The sequence below is a fragment of the Castor canadensis genome, chromosome 5, assembly GCF_047511655.1.
Source record: "Castor canadensis chromosome 5, mCasCan1.hap1v2, whole genome shotgun sequence".
NCBI lineage: Eukaryota > Metazoa > Chordata > Mammalia > Rodentia > Castoridae > Castor > Castor canadensis.
In genome coordinates, this window is record NC_133390.1 from 110,256,027 (window position 1) to 110,280,938 (window position 24,912).

At 34.3% G+C, this 24,912-nt stretch overlaps 1 protein-coding gene across 1 annotated transcript in view; it reads right to left on the bottom strand.

Annotated features, from left to right (window-relative positions):
* Rsrc1 (arginine and serine rich coiled-coil 1) overlaps positions 1–24,912 on the bottom strand; it is a 426,533-nt gene that overhangs the window by 177,811 nt on the left and 223,810 nt on the right. Inside the window, exon 6 of the mRNA XM_074073903.1 lies at positions 12,972–13,023. Coding sequence (XP_073930004.1) covers positions 12,972–13,023 — 52 coding nt within the window. The remainder of the gene's footprint in view (positions 1–12,971; positions 13,024–24,912) is intronic.

Consider the following 24,912-nt stretch of genomic DNA (forward strand, 5'->3'; position numbering starts at 1 on the left):
TCTGTTCATCAAAAGAAATGGTCTCTAAACTGAAGAGAACACCCACAGAGTGGGAGAAAATATTTGCCAACTATACATCAGACAAAGGACTGATAACCAGAATATATAGGGAACTTAAAAAACTAAATTTTTCTAAAACTAATGAACCAATAAAGAAATGGGCAAGTGAACTAAACAGAACTTTTTCAAAAGAAGAAATTCAAATGGCCAAAATAGACATGAAAAAATGCTCACCATCTCTAGCAATAGAGGAAATGCAAATTAAAACCACACTAAGATTCCACCTCACCCCTGTTAGAATAGCCATCATTAGCAACACCACCACCAACAGGTACTGGAGAGGATGAGGGGAAAAAGGAACCCTCTTACACTGTTGGTGGGAATGTAAACTAGTACAACCACTCTGGAAAAAAATTTGGAGGCTACTTAAAAAGTGAAACATTGATCTACCATTTGATCCAGCAATACCACTCTTGGGGATATACCCAAAAGACTGTGACACAGGTTACTCCAGAGGCACCTGCACACCCATGTTTATTGCGGCACTATTCATAATAGCCAAGTTATGAAAACAGCCAAGATGCCCCACTACTGACGAATGGATCAAGAACATGTGGTATCTATGCACAAAGGAATTTTATGGAGCCATGAAGAAGAACGAAATGTTATCATTCTCCGGTAAATGGATGGAATTGGAGAACATCATTCTGAGTGAGGTTAGCCTGGCCCAAAAGACCAAAAATCGTATGTTCTCCCTCATATGTGGACATTAGATCAAGGGCAAACACAACAAAGGGATTGGACTTTGAGCACATGATAAAAGCTTTAGCACACAAGGGAGGAGTGAGGATAGGTAAGACACCTAAAAAATTAGCTAGCATTTGTTGCCCTTAACGCAGAGAAACTAAAGCAGATACCTTAAAAGAAACTGAGGCCAATAGGAAAAGGGGACCAGGAACTAGAGAAAAGGTTAGATCAAGAAGAATTAACCTAGAAGGTAACACACACACACAGGAAATCAATGTGAGTCAATGCCCTATATAGCTATCCTTATCTCAACCAGGAAAAACCCTTGTTCCTTCCTATTACTGCTTATACTCTCTCTTCAACAAAATTAGAGATAAGGGTAAAATAGTTTCTGCTGGATATCGAGGGGGTGGAGGGGAGAGGGAGGGTCGGGGCGAGGGGTGGTAAGGGAGGGGGTGGGGCAGGGGGGAGAAATTACCGAAGCATTGTATGCACATATGAATAATGAAAGAATAAAAATTAAAAAAAGAATATAGAAATAGTAAACATAGCCATTAGATATATGCTCCATCATTACTCTTAGCGCAACAGCTAACAATGAGCAGAATAGTGCGTAGTGAAAATACTGAAGAATTAGGGAACAACAAAGAATCCAAGCTTACTTTACCCCCAGAACAGGATTTAACTTCAATGGTTTATATTTACACAGGCAACTGATAACATCCATTTATCCATCTATCTAAATATCAATAAGCAAAAGCTGCTAGTGTTACTGAAGAATATGAAGTTGACAGACTTTACCTAGAGGAAATCTTGCACAGGTGGTTCTAATGATGCATTTACAATTGCAACAGAGACAAACCTTGACATATAGAAAACAAAATTTTAGAAAGTTGGATGCAGCATGTTTAAGTGGTGCTACTCCTAAGAATGTAAGATTGTTAACCAATGAAATGTAAGATTTAAATAAGGAAGAAAATACAAATAGTCATCTCAACTGGTACAGAAAAGGCATTTGACATCACGATAAGCACTTGGAAGAAAAATAGGAAAAAAAGAAAATGCCCTCAACCTAAAAAGTGTATCTATGTAACAGCTACAATAATTGTCTTAATGCTGAAAGATTATCTACATACAAAATTCCACCAAATCTTCAAAAAAACTAACAATGGCTGACTTTAAAAAAATTGCAGAATACAAGATACAAGTTAACTATTCAAACAGAATTGGATTGCTATATACCAATAATCAACAATTGGAAACTGAAATTTAAAAACCTACTAGTTATGATGACATCCCAGAACATGAAATACTTTCAGATAAGTTGAACAAATTGTTGCAATATGCTGGAAAACTAGGTAATTTTGATGAAATAAATCAAAGAAGACTTCAACGAATGAATGATTACACTATGCTTATGAACCGGAAGACTTAATACTGCAAAGACAGTAATTTTCCCAAACTGATTTTTTAATCTATTCATGCATTTACTTCTATGTTTACTTTTGGAGATGGGGTGTCAGTATGCTGCCCATGCTGGTGTTTAACTTACAAGCGATCCTCTGCCTCAGGTAGCAAGGCTACAGGGGTGCCCCACTGCATCCGGCCCTAAACTGACTTAGAGTGAGTGCAATTCTAATAGAAATCTAGCTGGATTTTTTTTAAAAATAGAAATAAACAAGGTGGTTCTAAAGTGTATATAGAAAAGGAAAAGATGCAGAATAGCTAAAGCAGTTTGAAAAAAATTTAGAGGACTCATTAACAATACAATGCTGACTACAAGTGATTATAGAGCTATCATCATAGGAAGTATGGTGTAGAGTAAATGACAGATCGATGGAACAGAATAGAAAAATCAGAGTAGACACCACATGATCAACTAACACTTCACAATTGTGGAAATGCAATGTATTAGAAAAACGGCATCTTTTCAATTGATGTAACAAGGACAATTATGCATCCATATGCAAAGTAAAGAACTTCAAGTCACACTGCACACCATGTATAAATTAACTAGACATAGACATAGATCTAAATGTAAAACTTGAACCATAAAAATTCTAGAAGACAGGAGCAAATCTTTGTATTTTCTGTTAAATATGGTGGTAAACTTACAACACTTAAAAAGAAGGGATAAATTAAGAATTTGAGCTCTAAAAAAACTGTAAAAAATGAAAACATGCCACAATCTGAAAAATATTTGCAAATTATATGTGGGATAAGAACTTTATCCAGAAGGTATATAACCCTTAAAACTCAGCAAGTGAAATCCAAAAATGAGATCCAAAATGGAAAATAAGCACACTGAGTGCTCAGCATTCATCCTAAGGGACATGCTTATTAAAGCCACAATGAGACATCTCATTGGAATGACCAAGCAAAGCAAAACTAACAATACCAAGTAAAGTCAAGGATGTAGAACAACGAGACTTCCTACCTATTCAAGTTGGGAGCACAAAATGTTTCAGCCAGCTTAGAAAATAATTTGCAGTTTCTCCTAATATTACAATTATCAACCTGCCCAGAAATCCCAGTTTTAGGTATTTGCCCAAGAGAAACAAAAACTTAAGTTCACACAAAATTCTACCTGGTTTAAATCATTACCAGCCCAAACTGGAAAATGCATTCTTCAATTATTTAATTCACAAAATGAAATACTACTTGTCAGTTAAGGTAAAATAAGCTGATATATGCAATAACATGAATAAATGTCAAGTTCTCCAAGCTAAGTCATCTAAGAAGCAACACTCAAGAGGTTATATATTATATGATGCTATTTAAATGACATATTAGGAAAATTAAGATGTAGGGCCCAAAAAATAGAATAGTGGTTTGTAGGACTCAGGAGTGGGGGTTGGGATTTCGGAAAAGGGGGAACTTGGAGAATGATGAAATTATTCAACATCATGATTCTTGAAGCTGCTACTACTTGCATTTGTCAAAAAATCAAAGTGAAGTCACTAAAAAGGGGCAGTTTAATCATCATTAAAACTACATTCTCTACAACTCCACTTGCAAGGTATTCTAAAAATGGCAAAACTGCAGTGATGTAAAGCAGGTTAGTAGTTGTGAAGGCCCAGGAATGGACAGATAGAATTGATGTCAAATGAGCACAAAGGAACTTTTGGCATGATGTAAATGAACTTTCCAAAAACTTTGATCATAGTTATACGACTAAATACATTTATCAAAATTCATTGAATATTATACTAAATATTGGGAAATGTTATCATGTTCAAATTATACCTTTCTTAGACCTCTTCAGGTTCTCTTCTAATAATCACAGAACAATCAGAAGATAAAGATGAGCCAAAAAACAATGTTTTCAGGTGCCTAAATCCTACTGTCCATAGACAATAACCACTAAGGGTACACTGATGAACATTATAACCTAGATATTTTTCAATATAAATCCTAATTTTTAGTCAATACTAAAAAATAGGATAAAATTATTCACATTGTTCAGGAGCTTTTTAAAAATACTCTGAAATACATCACAAAGATATTAACATTTCTATAAACTTGCCATGTACATTTTTTTTAAAAAGACAGGAAAAAAACCCAAGTTACATACACTGATTTTCCTAGTTGTGAGAGACAAAGCTTCTTCATATAGTTCTTTTTGTTGCAATAAATAACTTATACATTTGCAAAATTTGTTTTTACTAATAACTAAGTTTAAATCACAAGTCTTTCTCTGGGGAATATATTTTTTAATTTTGCTAAATAAAATCCAGATAAATCTATAAAAATGGAAATGGGATGACAGCACATGTAAAAAAAATTAAAAAGCATTAATACTAAATAAACATCACTAAAAGGACTTTTTGGAAGAGAGGAAGGGTTATTTATTGCTATCAACTCTCTAAATTTAGGGGAAGATGCTGTACTCACACACAAAAAGAGCCACTCTATTTAAACAGTTTTTTTATTATTATTATGAAAGAAAAAAGGAACCCCAGGGTCTAAAATGTAATGAGTGATCCTATTAGTTCCACCAGACTAAAATCATACAGTCTACGTATGTGGTCTTTTCAGCCACATCTGTCATGAACCATTTTTACATCACAAAATGCAAAATACCAAGCCCTGATTTACGAGATGAGACTTGGGAAAGTATTCAACATTTGATTTCCTCCTAAAAGAAAAAGTGGCTCAGAGGACAATAGGTGACACTTCATTCTTTGCATGTGCACTTAGAGCTTCCATACATTTCAGAATTTAATCCCAATATAATCCAGGCAATAATGAGAAAATCACAGTAAAAACACATTAAATAAAATGGAAAAATGGAATCTCAATCACAATTTCTTAAAATCGAACTATTTTGTTGAGGAAGCATGGATCGATTAAAATACTGAAAATATATATGAAGTACTATATTATATAGTACATGCTCAATAAATGCCACTTGTCATTTTAGATACTTTACGAAGCAAATTTGAAAAAATGACTTGATATTCCTTTCGAAAGCTCTGCTACACTAAAATAGAATTTTACTTTAATACAGAGTATATATAATATATGAAAGTTTTAATTTTTTTGACTTATCTGAAATAATCATAACCATTTTTTGGACAAATTTCTTAATATAACGTTCTTTCACTCATAAGAAAAAAAGAGGCCTTTAATTTCCCCTATAAGGAAAGGTTGTCTATCAGTCCAAAAATGTAATAGTTTTAAATTTAAAAATATTAAAGGGTAATTAACTATAAGAATCTCCTTACATAATTCCACACTAAGTTATTTATAGTGATTCTAAAACACTGAAAGACCTGCATGTTTGATATATAAACAAGCCTCCAAATCTTACACATTTGTCAGTCTTTCAATAATGAAGTCAGAGAAAATAAATTCACAGGCACCCAAGTGAATTGGCAACTGTAAGTGACAGAAGCCCTTCTAAATCCTCTGTTTACACTGGGGATTAGTGGAGTAGATTTTGAGATGCACACTGATCAGTCAATGGTCAAGGGAACCTGCTCCCTGTCAGCCCCCAGGGCATAAGGACAAAGCATGGTCCTGGTAGGAAGTGACCCATAAACGTATTCCTACCCAGGATTTATACAAAGCCAGTCTGCCTCAGAGAAACTCCATATGACCATTAACTGGCCTGCAAGGCCTGCCAGGAGGCCTAATTACAGGTCTACAGAGCCCAATAACAAAAGCTGAAGGGCTTTAGCCTAGGGGTGATCTGCTTTATACTGACTTGAGAGAGTCCATATAGAGGACCCAAAAGAAAGAGGTTTAGCTTTAAAATTCTCCCCAGAGATCCAGCATTGTCCTCTGAGTCTAGAAAGCCCACATGCAACATACTTCAGTTAGGCTTAAACATACTACCCTCTCAAAATTAACATTCAACTACTGCCTGCTAAACATCTGCTCAAACATGGCAAGTTGCTGTGATATTGTTAGATTCTCACTGATAGCATTCTTCTTACTAAATATTATTAGGTAGAAATAAAAGCCATTCAAATAAAAACATGTAACTCATGTAAAAACAAGTATCTTAGAGTTTTAAAAAGCAAGTTTCTTAATGACTCCCTTTAGGAAGCACTAATTTTATCTTTCTTAATTAACACATACAAAAAAATCATCTACATTTTTGGAAGCTGGAAGTTAAATTAACATCATCAATTGAATTTTTCATTAAAACTATTCAATTTTATGTAGAACTTCTAAAGTTTGCACAGAAAAAAATACTTGATGAAAATGTCCAAATCAAGTAAATTATTTAACATTTTACTTGTTTGTTACTGTTTTAAAGAGCTATTTTTAGTTGTTGATAATGTTTTCTAAGGGTCAATGCATGCTAGTATGAGGAGGCTACGGGACTCAACTTCTCTCTAATAACCTTATAAAATCACTCTGGTGATACCACAAAAATTAATCCTACTCCTCTACTAACACTTAACTAATGCTCAGTTATGTTCTGAGTGCTATTCTAAATATTACAGCAATTTATTTTGTCTTCATAAAACTCAGTAGATACAGAAGATGATAATTTTGTAAGTAAACAATGTATACTTCAGTAGGCATTAACAATCTTGCTATTGCTTTATCAGTAAATAGTGGAGCTAGGGATGACATGTGGGCATCTGACTAGAGAACTAAATAGCACATTACAATACCTTCATACTAATTGTTAACATTTACTGAATACTTAGTTGGCTCAGCATTTTACAAGTATTAACTCATTTAAACCCCGTGACAATTCCATTCGTTATCCACTGTTTATATTGCCATTTTACATTTATGTATTTATATGACATATAAATTAACTTTTTAATCATTTGCTCTGGTTTTTTTCAGGCAGGAGGGGGTGTCCCCTAATATGAAAGCCTCTCTCACAAAAAAAAAAATCTGCCTGTTTCTGGGAACTACAGATCAGTGGTCAGAAAATGACAGAGCAAAACCTCTGCCAGCTGTAAATCAGGCTAAAGAAAGTAGCTTTCTATGGGCGGGAAACAGATACAACATTGTCAACACAATCTCATCTATAATTCCTGGAATCACAAATATTTAATGCTTGACTGAACTTTAAAGTGTTAGGGCTTTCAGATCAGGAGGCCATGAAGAGAAAGTATCATGACTGGGGTTACAAGTACTAAATGACTATGATAAGAAAATCTCAACTTAATATGCTGCAGAAGAGCTGGGATGGAGTGATGCCCTAATGGCTTAAGAGTCAGCAAAGCTCATGGGCTGGACTGAGTGTGCATATGCATTTAAGAAATCTGTGTATTTTTTACAGTACTTAATCAGCTCCTATCCCAAGAATGGTCACTGAAATGCATGTTCATAGCCAGCTTTAAGACAAAAACATTGGTGATCATAAAATATTTTCCTAGTTTTTTCAAAGTTATAAACTTCGCAATTATGAATGCTCTATATAGTTAAGGAAAAACACCTTTTTTTCCTGAATGAAACTATAATCCTTTATACTATCAATTTAAAAACTCACTTCAGAATCAAAGGCTTATGTGAGGCTAGAAATTATTTTATTGTAAGGCAATTACAGAACTAAGTCTAACACAATTAGGTATGTATTTGGTAATATTTTCTATTACTCTTCTTTCTGCCCAACATGATGTAGGGATATAACCTATGGATGGAAACAGCTGAAGAGTCAGCAATCATCGAATTTGTATCCTGACCAACTATCTATACCTTTGCAAGTCATTTAATCTTTTAGTATTTGTAAAAGGGAGTTAATTAGCTCACCATGCAGTGATGTGAGTCACAGCATAAAAGATTTATGAAAGTACCTGGAATACTTCTAGGCCATGATACAAAGGGTTGTAGATATTATTCAGACAATGAAATACTATTTACACAGAGATTTTTTTTGTGGGGTTAGGGATAGTACTGGTGTTTGAACTCAGGGCTTCAGACTTGCTAGGTAGGCACTCTACCACTTGAGCCACACCTCCAGCCCTACACAAGAGATTTTAAGATAAATTGTATCATACATGAACTTAAAGGAAATTTCTACCTTTTCTTATGAAATTAGAAACATAATATTAAAGGTTCCATGTATTAATAACTCTATTAAAAGTAAAACATGAAGCTGATGTGTGGTGATGCACCCCTGTAACCCAGTAGGTGAGAGCCTGCAGCAGGAAGATGGAGAGTTGCAGGCTATCTTAGGCTCATAGGGAGACCCTTTAACAAAAACAAAGGAAACTATCTATTAAGGAGACTTGGGACGAGATAGTCTTCATATTATGCACAAAGCATTTTCTTCTCATGCTGATGAAAAGTATTTGCTTTTGGGAAAAAAAAATCTCTCCTCCAAATTCTTCTTCAGACAAATGAACATACTTGGCATAAGACGCTAATGGGGTTTTTATGGAAAATTCTGATAATGTTTGGAATGGTGCTGTCAATCAAATAAGAGCAAAAGTGATGGAGGCAAATCCCTTACAAAAATAAAATAAAAAGATTATTATCTTCCTTACTCTTCTTTTATGCTAACCACATTTTATTAAATTTTCTGCCATGCATTACCTTAAAATTTAAGTTTAAAAAATCAATTTAGGACATATTATCAAGGAAATTTTAGTATATTATAAATTTCAAAAAATTAAAATCAGTTTGCCAGCATTTATAAGCTTGATTTTTAGATAATTTGTTTATTCACAATGAATTATTCATCAAAGATTACAAGATGAAATTTTATTTGTACTGGCAAAGATATAAACATTTTAAATATGGTTCTTGATCTTCAGAAATTTACTTCATCGAGAACATATGTCTGAGAGTCACAAAATAATTAAATATTAATATCAGGAGTATGGCAGCAAATATCAGCACAAATGGTGTGCATAAAGACTCTAAGAATTCAAAGAAAAAGAAAAATTATGCACTAGGATGATCAGGGAAATCATATTTTAGATGGGTCTTGAAGTGTTTGGAAAGGGAAAAAGGAATGAAGGAAAATATATAAGCAAAAATCCACATGTAGAAAAGAACATGGGTAAATTGAAGAACAATTACAGTTATGAGTTATAGTGATGAATTTTAGGGCAAGTCTGTGGATACATAGGACAGAACTTTAGAACCATAAGCATAGAAGTATAAAGCTGATTTTGTCAGCATTGGGAGCCACTGAGTAATTCTGAGCAAAGAAGTAGCAGTATCAAGTGGTACCTGAAAAAGGATCATGTAGCAAGACTATTCACAAACAACAATATGGAAATGAACACTTTCTGGTGGTTACCATTTGTCAAGATCTGGGTTAGGTATTTCATATGCTATATTTAACTTCACAATGACCCTACAAAACAGTTATTACCTTTCCTTTTTATAGATGAAGTAATTACAACAAAGTCCCCATACCTAAATACTTTCAAACTGGTAACTGAAATGTGTGATACATTCCAGTTACAACAATAGGGAAAGATTTTGTATATTGGTGTGGGAAAGGAAAATGGGTCAGCCATCATGAAAAACAGTTTGGTGTTTTCAAAAAATCAATATATAATTACCAAATGACCCCACAATTATTTCCCTAGTTATAGACCTCTGAAACCTGCAATCAGGTGTTCAAACACGTATAAATATATGTGCATATTTACACTAACGCTGTACATAATAGCCAAAAGGTAGAAACAGCCAGATTTCTATCAGCAAATGAACAAAAGCTTATATATATATATATGTATATGTATATACAGAATATTATTCAGCCATACAAAGAAAGAAAGTATTTACATGCTACAACATGGATGTGCCTGAAGAAAAAACTAAATGAAAGTAGCCAGACATTTAAACAAAACAAAGAATGTATTCTGAGTGTATTCATATGAAATATCCAGAGGCAGATGGAAAATTGGTGGTTGTCAAGGGAAGAAACTGTTAAGAGTTAAAAGGTTTTTCCTTGGAGTAATGGAGATGTTTTAGAACTAGATAGTGTGGGTAGTCTCACAACTCTGTCAATATATTAAATGCTATTGAATTGTTCACTCTAAACAATTATGACTAATTTTATGTTATGTGCAGTTTACCTCAATGGGTTACTTTTTTAAAAAAACAAAGAACTGTAGTAAATGAGAAAATACACACACAGCTGTCATATTTGCTTTAAGAAAATCTCTGTTCTGACTAAACAGTAAGCATCAAACTGCTCACTGCCACAGAATAAATAAGTGCTTAAGGTAGGCTTAGGACCTTCCCACTCTTCATTTGTATCACTCTATGAAAGTAACAGAATTGAAGCAGAAACCAAGTGGGACGTAATGGAATAACCGTTGGATAAAATGTTTCACATCTAGATTACGTAGATGGCAATGGGAAAGATAATAAAGATCTGTATGAAAAATATTTCAAAATCTGATTAAGTCTGGGTGACTTAGTTGCCTACAAAAGAGTTAAAGGTTAAAAATTTAAATTTGTGAACTAAAACATAAATATCTAATAACTTAATACATATAAAATATGGTCATAACAAATAAATATATAACATATATAAATATAATAAAGTCTCAGTCTTCAAATTTATGTTTCGTACATATGCATGACACCCTATAGTTATATTTTGTTACTTTATTCATACATAAGTCTTTCAAAACTCAGACCACTGATAATCAAATATTCTAAATAGACTTTAATCCAAATTTATAACATTATATATAACACTGATTATATTATGATTATATTATCATTTAATCAATGGCAATGCAATAGCTGAACATTAAAGTTTCTTCTGGGATTCAAGGCTACAGCTGAGCTGTAGGATTTCTATATATGAATGTGATTGACTAAGATTTGGAAACTAAAAGGCTGAAACAAATCAGCATAAGGCTTAAGGTCTTTTCCTATGGCTAATTTTAAGGTACAAAAGTCGAGAGTATTTTCCCTGAGAACTCAGGTAAATACCGATGTGACAATAGATGTTACCAGACCTCCCTATCATATATCTCAACCTTAGAACCAGGTTAGACTCTAACTGCAAGCCTCACAGTCTGGACTCCAGTTCTTCTTATCCTCCCTCCCTTTGTTTGTAAGTTCATTTTTAATAATACATTAAACACTTTGAAGTCATCAAAACAAAGAACTAGAACCATGACAATGAGTTGTATACTTGCTCCACCCCTATCCATCCATCTGCTTCCCCTCTCTAAGGCAATAAAATTTCATTAAAAATTGCACTGGATGTTTTTTCAAGGAAGTATAATACATTACATCACTATAAAGCAATATATTCATGGAACTAGCATCAAAAACAAAATCTGGAAAAAAATGATTACCTAACCAGTGGCAGTGAAAAAGTAGCACAAGATTTTTAATAAAACAGTGTAACGCAAACATATGAAAAGCCATCTTAAATATTAATATTCTCTAACCACATAAACTCATTTCTATAGTAATCAGTCTTAAGAAAATAATCTGAAATAGTGAAAAGTTAATGCAAGAGATCCTTCAATCAAATGCATATATGTGTTTTCTCAATAAATAATAAAATTATAATGATCATTTGGTGGTCTGAAATTACTTTTAAGGTTAAAATAAAATCTTCATTATTTTCCCCCTTGGAAATTATAAGTATTTCTTATATCTCTAAAAAGTAAGTAATTTTGACTGGAGATGTTACCTAAAGTGATAAAGTACCTGTCTAGCAGCACAAGGCCCTGAGTTCAAACCACAGTACTGCCAAAATAAAAAAGTAAATAATTTTAAGAACTATATATTATACCTGGCAGTTTATTATTTAAATAAGCTACACACTTTGAAGAGCACATTAAGATTCAAACTAAAATAGTAGTATTTAGAAAACATAACATAGATTTTGCACATTTTTAACAGGTAAAGTAATACTTATATGAAACTGATCATGGTATCTAAATCAAAGTTGTAACATTATTGTACCATTGAGAATAGAACATAACATTTTAAGATTAGGTGGTGTCTGGAATATACAGTCCACTGAGTTAGTCTAATGAAATTGGCAGCATTATTAAATGACAGTGACCTCATTGCTTTTAGTGCCTATTACACCCTATATAAAAAATAAAATGAAGCACAGTCTTAAATATAAGATATAAAATTATAGAACTTTTGGGAGAAATCATAATCTGGGTTTAGTCGGAGAAGTCTTATAAATTCCACCAAAAGCACAGTCTCCATAAAAGATAAAATCAATATACTCAGGGCTTCATCAAAATTAAAATTAATGCCAATTTTATCAATAGAAAGGTAAAAGTAACCTTTTAGTATTATATTTACCATTATACCCTAGGAATAAATATGGCCATCCATACAATCCAGATTTTATAAATCTATGAGGATTTTGAAGGAGGGACTGCAGGAAGTCCTAAAAGGTGATAATTGGCCAAAGAGACATCTCTCCTTCCCAGGAAAAGTCTGTCTGCACCTGAGAGACATCTCTGCCCTCAGGCAATTGAAAAAGGCTATAAAAACCCAATTTCCAACCTGACCCACAGGACCACTAATGGTTCTGGGTCCCCCTGCATGCCCCCATGCAGCCTTTCTCTTCTCTTCTCTACAAATAAAATCTTTCTGACCTCTGCTGCTGGAGTCCACCCCTGCTTTCATTCTCAGAGTGGACCCAAGAACCCTGAACACCTGAAAATTCCTGTGTGTCATCTGTACATCGATTTAAAAATGAGTTTTCTCTCTAACCCATATATAAACATGCCAAGAATGCTACCGGCCCAGGAATTCACTTTTTTAGTTAATAAAAGTTAATTATCAACACTTACCAGCAGCTTCAAGAACCAGTTGTAACCTGGCTTTGGCCTGCTCAGCTGGTGTCTACAAATCAACCATAAAAAGGGCATTTAAGGTCAGTTTTAATAGTTGAAGCTTTAAACTAATGCATTAGTATATATAATAATTTGGAGATCTTTATCATGAATATTAATGTCCATCCAAATCTTAACATAATTCCATCACAGCAGTACTACCAGTCTACTCCTTCCCTGTCAGTGGCAACATTTCTCATACAATGATGAAAGAATGACTAAATTCTTACTTGTTTTAATGGAAAGGGTTCTGTTTACCACCCAGCATTGCATCAATCAATAGTAACACAATTAACATTGAATTTAATGAAATGACAAACCCCACACATTTAACACATATTATCAAGTTGTGTTATTTCTTTGCATATGGAAATATGTAAGTAACTTATAAGAATTTAAATACAGTAGCAATTTGAAGTCTGGTACCTCAGGCAAATCATATCCTAAAACTAAATATTTTCTACTTTGCTGAAGTTGAAAGGAACACTTGTAAGGAAGATAAAATACAATTCAACTTACCCCACTAATTCTGACAAACAGAATTAAAATTATCCATTCAGTGAACCTTGATACAGTATAGATGTTAAGACTAAAACTAAACTAGCTTGTAACTACTGAGCTTATTTCTGAGATCTATAGGAGAATCACTGATGGTATCCAAATATGGATTACACCAAGGTTACAATTTTATGAGTGATTTGTTAAAAAGTGTTCTTAGAACTTAAGAATTTAGTTTGCCATAACACAATAAACACATATAACAAAATAACACATTGTTAGGAAAAACGCCGCTCTCAAAGAAAGCTCACGAGAAAACTCACGTCCAAGGGCAGGGTTTAATGGCAGGTACGAGGTAGTGCAGAAAGAGGAAAGGAAAACGGGAAGGCGTTCAGGCCAGGCATGGCCTTTTATAGGAGAGGGAGGGTAAGGGTTTGGTGCATATGCCGGGGGTCCCTGATGGAGGTGGAGCTTGAGTGGAGCTTGTTTTTGGGAGCGTGAGAAACCTTGTTAAGGGGAAGGGAATGGCTCCATTTTCCATGAGGTGCCGCTGATTTATAAAATGGCGGCATTATTGTTCTATCACACATAAACAGCAATAAACTAGATAAAAACCTAAGAAGATTAAACAAATTCATCATTTCAGAATGAAAGGTTTGAATATTTTGCTAAATAACAACATGAAGTAAATCATTTGATATAGATAGAATATGTTGTGCTCAGAAAAGCTAAAGAATTTGAATGCTGTCTTCAAAAATACTTAAGGAACAAGTAGGGAGAGTAGCAGGTAGAAAAGTGAGAGGACAGAGAGGAACATTTATATCATAGAACAGGGATTAACAAACTAAAGCCCTGAACCAGAGGCCTGGTTTTGTAACTAAGTTTTATTGGAAAACACCCATGCCACGTGTTTACCCATGCCATTTGTCTGTGGTAGCTTTTGAGCTCAATGTAATAACAAGGCTGAGTATTTGTAGCAGTAAACTTACAATCAGCAAAGCCTAAAATATCTGCTATCTGAACCTTTAAGAAAAAGTGTTACAATCTGTGCTACAGAATATGGAGAGATTAGAAGAATTTAAACAGGGGGATGATGTGGTCAGATCTGGACTTTGATATATTATTTGCTATAGCCATAGGAGCTCAGTTACATAGCAATTAAAGAATTCCAAATCAGATATAGGGGCCAAAGCAGAAGGATGGACAGGAGAAATCAAATTTTGGAAATATTTAATTGGCAAAGGAAAAGACTGATTGGAAGTGAGAGAAGCTGACCAAAAAAATAGTATTTTATATCATGTTTTTGTATGAAGAATGTATGTAAGCATGCTTTAGAAAGTTATAAAGCATTGAACATATATAATTAAACATATGTGATATAACATCACAGCTAGGCATGATACTGCACATCTGTAATCCCAGCTATTTGGAGGCACAGGTAGAAGGAACACAATTCAAAGCCAGCCTTAGGCAAAATACCGTGAAATTCTACCTGAAAAATAGACTACAGCAAAATGGGCTGGAGGCGTGGCTCACCTGATAGAGCACTACCCTAGCAAGTGTGAGGCCCTGAGTTCAAATCCCAGTACCACCAAAAAATGTGTGTGTGTATATATACATATATATATATATATATATATATATATATATATATGCTGCCAAAAAAATGTCAGTAGAAGACTGCAATATCCCCTGAATATAGTCTAGCAGTTATATACTAAAACATCTATGGAGCCAAGTAGTTAATATGTTCATGATGATAAGTGGGAATGACTTCCCATCGGTGTTAGGGAGCACAGGGAGTATGGAAAACTGAAAAGCACAAACACCAGCTAAAGAAGTAGACAATACTCATTAAGTGATTGTTGTCATGGAGCAATGCAAGCCTAATCTAACTGAATTTGTTAATTTTTCACAAGAATTTCAGTCAGCATGAAGACTCATACTTTGCAGAACAAAGCATTTCTTTGGGCTAAGATGGGTATTTGTGATCTCTGCCATCTATCACACACAGTGGAAGCCTGACACTGTGCAACATTACATAAGTAGAAGGCAAAGGAAGTGACATTGTAACTAGCAGCTTCTAAGCAAACCAAGAATCAAAAAACATATGACAGTGTCCTAGTAAACAGTGAGAGTCCACGGACAGAGAACCTCAGGGCTGGCGGAGTAGCTCAAGTGATAGGGTGCCTGCCTAGCAAGCATGAGGCCCTGATTTCAAACCCCAGTACTGCCAAAATAGCTAGCCAGCTAGATAGGTGGTAGATAGATAGATAGACAGATAGAAAATCTTAGATACTTTATTGGCTAAGATAGACATGCGGCAGCTTTTTGGACTTCATAGAGATTTTTACCAATTAAAACATAATTAAGACAGGAAAATACCAATTAATAGTATGTATTTGTTTTTTACTAATTAATCCCATAATCTATAATATATGACTCAGATTTCAAATCTGGATCTTAAGAACAGTTTAGTACCTTACTTCTACTATCTAATAACACAGAATGACAGAGATCACAGCCAGGCATGGTGGGGCACACCTGTAATCCCAGAACTTGAGAGGTGGAGGCAAGAGAGTAGAGTTTCAGGCCAGTCAGGGCAAAGTTAGGGAGTCCGTATCTCAAAAACAAAAGGGCTAGGTGTGTGGCTCAAGTGGTGGAGTGCTTGCCCAGCAGTGTGAAGCCCTGAGTTCAATCACCAGTACTAAGAAAAAAAAAAAGATACTTCTAAATTACTAGGATATTAGGCTATTCATGAAAGCAAAGCAATGAATTTATGAACCAGGTGTGGTGGCTCCTAGCTACTTGGGAGGCAGAGATCAGAAGGGTTGTGGTTTAAGGCCAGCTCAGGCAAAAACTTGGCAAGACCCCATCTCAACAAACAAGCTATGGTGTTGTGAACCTGTGGCAGGAGGTTTAAGTAGGAGGATCACTGTGTGAGACCAGTTCCAGGCAAAAACTTGAGATGCAATCTGAAAAATAACTAAAGCCTGGCTCAAGTGGCAGAGCACTTGGGTGGTAATAGAAGATCCTGAGTTCAAACCCCAGTGAGGGATAAAAAAAAGCAATTAATTTATGTAGATATAGAAGTCTATACATCAGATTTGATTCTATTCACAAGAAACATTTGCCCAACATAATACTTGACCTAGTAAATGAAATATGATTCCATTCTAACTACATTTGCCTATGCAGATATAACTTACTAAATTTTGTTTATGAAATATTGGGATGGCTGAGATAAATTCCAATTATGGGGATAAACGTATTGATAGATTGACCAGACTTTAAGAAGTAATCTAGTTTACAAAAATTTTTACTTTGCTTAGATTTACTGATCAAACATTTTTCTTGGACAAGGTATACAGATGGGAATGTTCTCTCACTTTTTGCCCATCTGTGTGACTAGTGAGTTAAGTTGAATGGCTATGGGATTCTCAAGTTGCAGCCTTTTTCTCTCAGTCACCTGGTCCTCCAGTCTTTCCCAAGGGTTTCCCTACAGCTTCTGGGCTCTCTATCTTGTCTCACAATAGGAAATGAACCCATCACAATAGTCCACTTGACTAGGATGTTCCGGTCCTACCTGCTTATTGGCTCAAAAAGAGTAGCTCAGCTGGAGAAGGGAATGAAGAGAGTTTGCTGCTACCATTCTGCTACTATAGTTACTTCTTATTCCCAGCACCAATACACACACACACACACACACACACACACACACCCTACTTGGGAGGTTAAGATTGGGAGGATCATGATTCTAGGACAGCCTGGGCAGGGAATTCACAAGATCTCATCTTGCCTAACAGCTGTGTACAGTAATGTGTATCTGTAATCCCAAGATATCTGGGAGGTTGAGATTAGGACTATCACAGTTGTAGGCCAGCCATGCAAAAAAGTTTGTGAGAACTCATCTCAACAGAAAAAGCTAAGAAGATGGCACATACTTGTCATCCCAGCAATGGCAAGAAGCTTAAGATAGGAAGCTGATGGTGAAGGCCAGCCTGGGAAAAAACCAAAACCCTATCTCCAAAATAACCAAAGCAAAAAGGGCTGGAGGCGTAGCTCAAGCAGTTGAATGCCTGTATCAAGCACAAGCCCTGAGTTCAAATCCCAATACTGACCCCTCCAAAAAAAATACAGTAATCCATTTTTAGTTAAGTATCATCAAACAACCTGGCTTAGAATGAAAATATTTGGGGGCTTGAGTATATGCAGATATAACTTACTTTTGTTTATGAAATATTGAGATAACTGAGATAAATTCCAATTAAGAAATAGTAGCCAAAATGTCTACTATTTCAGCATGTTTTGGACTCCAGGATCAGTATGAATTCCATCTAAAATTGGTAAGTAATGCTAATGTTATTCAGAAATTATACCTTATTGAATAAGAAAATAATACCAAATACAAATGCATGCAATACAGCAACTTCTCAAACAATTTTTAAACAAGGAAATATTTAAGGTTCAATGTCACAATATGTTGTACGAAGGAAATTTAAGTGAAAAAATGTATGTCACTAATATTCCTTACATCAAAATTATTAGTGTATAATTAGATAAGTATCACCAAAATTGAATACATAGTTCCCTTATAAATTTTTGTACTGACATTAACAGAACAGTATGAACTTTTACTGTAAGGTTTTAAAGGCTGTATTAAAATTTAAACTGATTATTGTGCCACAGCACAATAACAAAAAATAATACAGATAGTGTACTATAATTTTAATCATTTAAAGAAAACTGTGCTTCTCCTAGAAATTCTTATCACAGTGAACTTAAAATTACTAAAGGTACTAGGAATCCTTTGGTGGGAGAAGAGAGGGTTGGAAGTCTTTCCATTATCCTGGATTGTCCAAGCCCCACCTGCTTCCTTCCTTCCCCATGGTAGCCATGTACAACTACTTCACTCTATTCACTCCATTTGTGAGCTCTACATTGAGATAAGAGAATGCACTCTCTCAAGAAAAAAAGAAAAGCTTCTAAAATTAAGCTAAAGGACAAATTAATCTCATGACAGTTTATGGAGATAACCATTCCCCAAAGTCTAAATTTTTTCCTTTGATTCTAGATTTCCTCTTATTTAGTCTCATCCTATTTCCTTATAAACACACTCAAAATACTGTTGAATATAACACTTAAAATCAGCACAATCCTTTGGGCCATGACTATATAAAAAGAAGCAAAGAGTAACCTACCTTCTACAAACCAGTTTACATACTAAACTATTTAAATCATTTGCTCACCCTTCTTACTTCCATGCATACTTAGCTCCCTGAATTCCTAGTTACCACTATGCAAACTCTGGAAGTTGGTGAAGCTAAAGCCATTCCACCTGCCAACAATGGTTTTAAGATTGTTAAAGACGGGGAAGTAGAGATAAATTGAGGCTAAGCTAAAAAAAAACAAAACAAAACTCAAGCTTGGAAACAAAGTTAATTTGCAACATTTTGCAAAGTCAGGACTAGATTATATGGTTTTTGAACAATATCCTCAATTCTTTATTATCATATGCTCTCATTATACAAAAGGAATATATAATAACTCTTAACCGACTTATAGGAGAGAAACTGAAAATCCACATCATGTGTTAGAGCACTGTTAGGCCCTTACAGAGTTTTGACATTATATTTTATCATTGAAGATTTAAAACTTCCATTTGTCCAAAAAATGTTATAAACTATACCCTATGTATAGGGTATTGTACTTGTGTGTAAGGTGCATGTAAAGTACGAAGAGGATAAAAAGATGAGGAGACATAGTTTCTGACCTCAAGGATCTTATTAGATAATAAAATAAACTATTCAGTGCATGCTCACATTATGCCAGTCATGTATTATTTCTACTTTTAAATATTTCCAGCTTTGTTAATGTTTAATTGAACTGCAATAAATTGTACAAATTTAAGTTACCTGACTTTTAAACTCAGCATATTTATTTTGAATGTCATTCATTCAAGGTGCTGTGTCTGTCAAAAGTTCCGTATTCTGTTGCAAGGATGTGCCACAATTTCTTTATGTATTAACCTGTCAAAAATTATTCAAATCATTTGCAAGTTCTCCTTTCCTGATAGTATTTTTAAATGCTACCAATATCTAGTATGAATCTTTGCATAAATATGTGCTTTCATATCTCTTGGGTATCTCTTAGGATTGGTTTGTCTGGGTTATATGGTAACAGTACGTTTAAGAAACTACCAAACTGTTTCTATAATGATTTTACTTTCTCATCAGTAGAGTAAGAGAGCTCCACTATTTCATGTCTTAGTTATCACTTGGTATAAGCAGTCTTTTTAATTTCAATTTTAATAGGTGTTAGTAGTACTTCATTGTGGTTTTAATCTCTATTCTCTAATGACCGATGGTGTTGAGCATCTTTTCATTTCATATTAATTATCCATATATCTTCTTGGGCAAAATGGATGCTCATATCTTTTGCACATTTTTTGGATTGTTTTCAAATTATTGAGTTTCCATTATTCCTTATTATAACAAAATTAATTTGTCCCATATGTGATATGTAAATTTTACATGGTTCAACTGGACTTTTGATAAAATCCAATCCATCAATTCCCTCTTTTATAAATCATTAGTTACAGCTAGGAAATCTTTAATCACAATTCATAAAGATATGTCCTATATTTATACCTAGAAGTTTTACAGTTTAATGTTTTACATTTAATTCTATGAAACATTTTAGTTAATTTTTGTATGTATGCAAGGTATGCAGTGAAAACCTTTTTAAAAAAAATGTTGGTACATGGCCATTCAGCTGTTGTGGGAAGGCTATCATCTCTTCACTCAACTGCATTTGCACCTTTGTCGAATATCAGTTTCCTATAGATATCTATATAAAATTTCTTTCCAGAATCTTTATTTTGGTCTATTGATCAGTTTGTCAATCTCAATACCACACTGTCTCAATTACTATAGCTTTACATTAGCTCTTAAAATCAGGTAGAGTAATTACTCTAATTTTCTCTTTCTTTTTCAAATAGGTTTTGGCTCTTCTAGCTCATTGGAATTCTCAATTTTTAGAATAAACTTTTCAATTTACTTTTTAAAAGTCCTGCTGGGATCATGCATGGGACTGGACTGAATGTACACATTAACTTGGGGAGGACAGATGTCTTAAAAATTCTAAGTTTTAGTTGGGTATCCTTTTTTTCCATCATTTCACCTGCTAGTATCTTTATATTTCAACTGTTTTTCTTAAACAGGCAATACATAGTTAGATATTGCTCTTTTGTTCAGACTGAAAAACTCTGCCTGTTAGTTTGGGTATTCAGATTTCATGTAATTATTAATCTACCATATTGCTATTTAGTTCCTATTTGGCCCATGTGTTCTTTATTCCCCTTCTTCCAACCTGTTTTCACTTAGGTTGTATAGTTTATAATTCTATTTTATATTCTTCGTGGACTTATTAGTTTTAACTCATTGTATTATTTGAGTTTTTGCTTTAGAATTTAAAGTATGTATCTTCAACATATCACCCATCACTTACCAATTTTTTTGTCACCCCATGTTTCTACTTGGGATCATCTTCCTAATGCTAAAAGGGTATCCTGTGACACTGTTGCAGTGCATGTTCTGGGATGGAATTAGTTCTGTTTTTCTGAGTCTTTGAAGAAAACATTCAAAAGATCATCATTTTAAAAGATATTCTCCCACAGTATAGCATTGTAAGCTTATAAACATTTTCTTTCAATCTTTTAAAGACATTGCTCTACTGTCCTGTAGTTCACATTGCTTCCAATAAGGAATCTGCTTTATACCTGCCTTTGTTCCTTTATATGTAATAATGAATATATACTTTGTCTTTATCTATTTCTAAGACTTTCTTCTTGTTTTAGAAAGCTATTTGATTAAGGTATGTTTTGATGTTGTTTTCTTCAATGAGCTTTTGGGATGTATTGATTTATTAACTGTCAAAACTTGTAAAAAGTTTGGTCATTATTTCTTCACTTTTTTTCTCTTGTCTCCATTCCCTTCTTTTGGTGATTCCAACTGCATGTATATCATATATTTGGCAGACTAAAATTATACCATAGCTCACAGCTTTTCCTTTGAGTCTTTTTTCTCTGATAGTTTCTTTTACTGCTTGCTAGTTCACTAATCCATTTTCTGCAATTTATCAATTTCAAACATACACTCTGCATGTCTTGAATTTTTATTTTTTATGACTTCTACACCAGTACGTAGGTTCACTCTTTTTTTTTCTTTTTTCAAGTGGGACTGGGGTATGAACACCACCAGTCTGTTCACTCTTTCTAATAGATCTCCAAAGAGTTGGTGGTGTGGCTTAAGCAATATAGCACCTGCTTGGCAAATGTGAAGCCCTTAATTCAAATCCCGGTCTCACAAACAAAAACCCAAAACCAAAACCAAAAACTAATAGGTTTTTGACCATACACAACACAGTCAAAACAACTCTATTAAAGTGCATGTCCATTAATCCTGTTACTGTGTAAATCCTGTGTCAGTTTCAGCCGGCCTGTTCTTTTCTTTAACATATGCTATATTACCTTGCTTTTTCGGATTCACAGTAATTTTTGGTAGAATGTCAGATATTGTGAATTTTATTTTGTTGAGTACTGCATATTTCTGAATTGCTAGGAACAGATTGTGTTTTATTCTGGGACACAGTGAAATTGCTTGAAAGCATTATTAAAGTTTTATTTTATAACAAATAATAATTGTTCATATTAATGTAATTGGAAACACTTGTTCCCTTGGTTTCTATTTTGTTAGGCAGGTTAACTTTGCATGTGTAATTTCCTTCACTTTTGAGGCAAGGCACTTTTAAGAATCCAATTTGAAGTACCATGAATTAGAGGTTTCTAACACTAGCTGGTGAAAAATGGAACTCTTCCCAATTCTGTGCGAGTGCAAGTTACTATTCCCTCCAAACACTTCAGGCAGTGATCTCTGATCCTCCCACAGTTTCCCTGCATGCATTTGATGATCATCAGTCTGCTGATCACTGAATTGGGACCCTGTATAGATCTCCTGTGGTTCATTCCTGTCCTGTGATCCCAGAGACTTGGGCTTCCCAGGTCTCACAGCTCCATCTTCTCAACTCAACAGCCCTAAGTTCTGCTTGGGCTCCTCCTCCCTATGGTATGACCTGGAATCTCTACAGGTAGGAAGTAAAGAAAATCATAGGGATCATGTTACTTTTTTGCCTTTCTCTCAGGAATCACTGTTTTTCATATTTGATTTCACTGGATTGAGAGCTACTGTTTCAAGTATTTTGTCCAGTTTTTTATTGTTTCAAGAAGGAAAGTAAATCTAATTCCTGTCACTCTATCTTGACTAGAAGCATAAATCTGTAATTTCTTTTAATAGTGACAACCTTGTAAAGTAACTTGTCCAAAGTCACAGCCATTTTTTTTCTAATGCATGTCAATAAAAGTGCATTATATATACAGATAAACCTAAAAGTTTCCCTTGTCTCCACAACTTATTCTTTCAAAGCTCAGCTAAAGTGACATCATTTTCAGAAAACCTCCTCCATTTCAGTTTATTTTCTTCCTAATTCTTTCATAGTGGTTACAATTCCCTGCTTTCTGGTCCTGTAATGCCCTGGGCATACATGTGTCAACACACTTACCATCTTCAGTAAATCTACTCATTTTGTTGTCTATCTTTGCTGTAAGTTTAAGAGCCTCTTGAAGACAACTGTCTTAGCTCTCTATCATTAGCAGCTATGATCTGTCTGGATATAATTAATGCTCAGTAAGTTTAGATTTGAAGTAAACAACCTTGCAAATTTTGAACTATGTAGCCTGCACAGAGTGATAATTAACCAACCTATTTAATAATAAAATGGCATTTAATTATTGTGCTGGGTGGGGGTACTCTGTGACATTTGCAAAATTCTTACAATATATTAAATATATCATACTTGAATTCACCCCTTCCACCATTCTCCTTTATTCACACCCCTCATTCTTGTAATAGTTTCAACAGATACCATTTTTCCATTTATATACATGTGTACACAGTATTTGCACCATATTCCCACTCCTTCATCCTTCTGCTCCCTCCTCCCCCTTCCCAATGGTACCAATCCCCCTCTCCCAGGCAGGACCTGTTCTACTCTCCTGTTCTCTGATTTTGTATAAGAAAAACAGAAAAAGAAAAATAATGACATTTTTGGTTAAGATAGCTACACAGGGTATTTCCTTGTAGCACTTCCATGTATATATGGACCAAACTGGTTCATCTCCTCTATTTTTCCTTCTACTTTAGTCCCCTTCTTATGGTGGTTTCAACTGGTTTAAAAATTCTATATTCATTCTTGTATAGAAAGTACATCAACCATATTCACCTTCTTAATTTTTTTCTTCTATCCTCTCCCCCTTCATATGTGACCTCCCCTAAGTGTGACCTGTTTATAATAATATTGCCGTTATTTGTACTAAGTCTATATTCCACGTATGAGAGAAAACATGTGGCCTTTGGCTTTCTGAACCTGGCTAACTTCACTTAAGATAATGTTCTCCATTTCCACCCATTTACCTGTAAAGGACAAAATTTCATTCTTTTTTATGACTGAATAAAATTCTATTATATATAAATACCACATTTTCTTCAACCTAAAATGGCAGTTCTTAAAGCAATCTCATGAGCTCCAAATAAATGTAAGTTGTAACTTCTGAATGTCATATGATTCCCAGCCAACATGGCACAGGCGAAGGACGGGGGTAAGGGGAGAAGGAAAGGGCAGGGCAGGGGAGGGGAAGAGAGGAGGGAGCCTGGGGAAAAAACATGATAACTATCATTTGTTGAATCAAACTTATAATGTTCCAGGCCTCGTGCTAAGCATCTTACCTATCTCATTTAACAAAATCCTAACAAGGCACTCATTCTTAACTTTATCTTTTAGATGAGTAAGTTTACCTAGCCCACAAAGCTGATATCAGAATTTGGATTTGAATCCATATCTATGTTAAGAACTCTATACTACTTCAGAGCTTAATAAACATTTGTTTAACAACTTTCATAAGGAAGAAAAGATAAATCTAATCCTTTTTAATTGCCAGAAAAAGACTATATGAAGTTAAAACTAAATTCCCTTTAGCCTTGAGATGCTACCATTAATGATTGTAACAGTTGTGAGTACCATTTAAAAAGCTCATTTTCATTAAGCTTTTTCAGATACATAATTTAAAAAATATTAAACACTGTTTGCAGTATAGATTCTGTTCAGTTTCCTTGAAAGTAAACATAATCTCACTATGGCAGATACACATACCAACAGCTTATCATATTTCTAGCTACATTTCATTTTAACAGTTACTATAATTCTACCCCTTAGGATCAAGGTCTAAGCTAGAAATACTATGAATAGCTCAAAAGTAGATTTATCTTGCCTCTAGAACTTACCACCA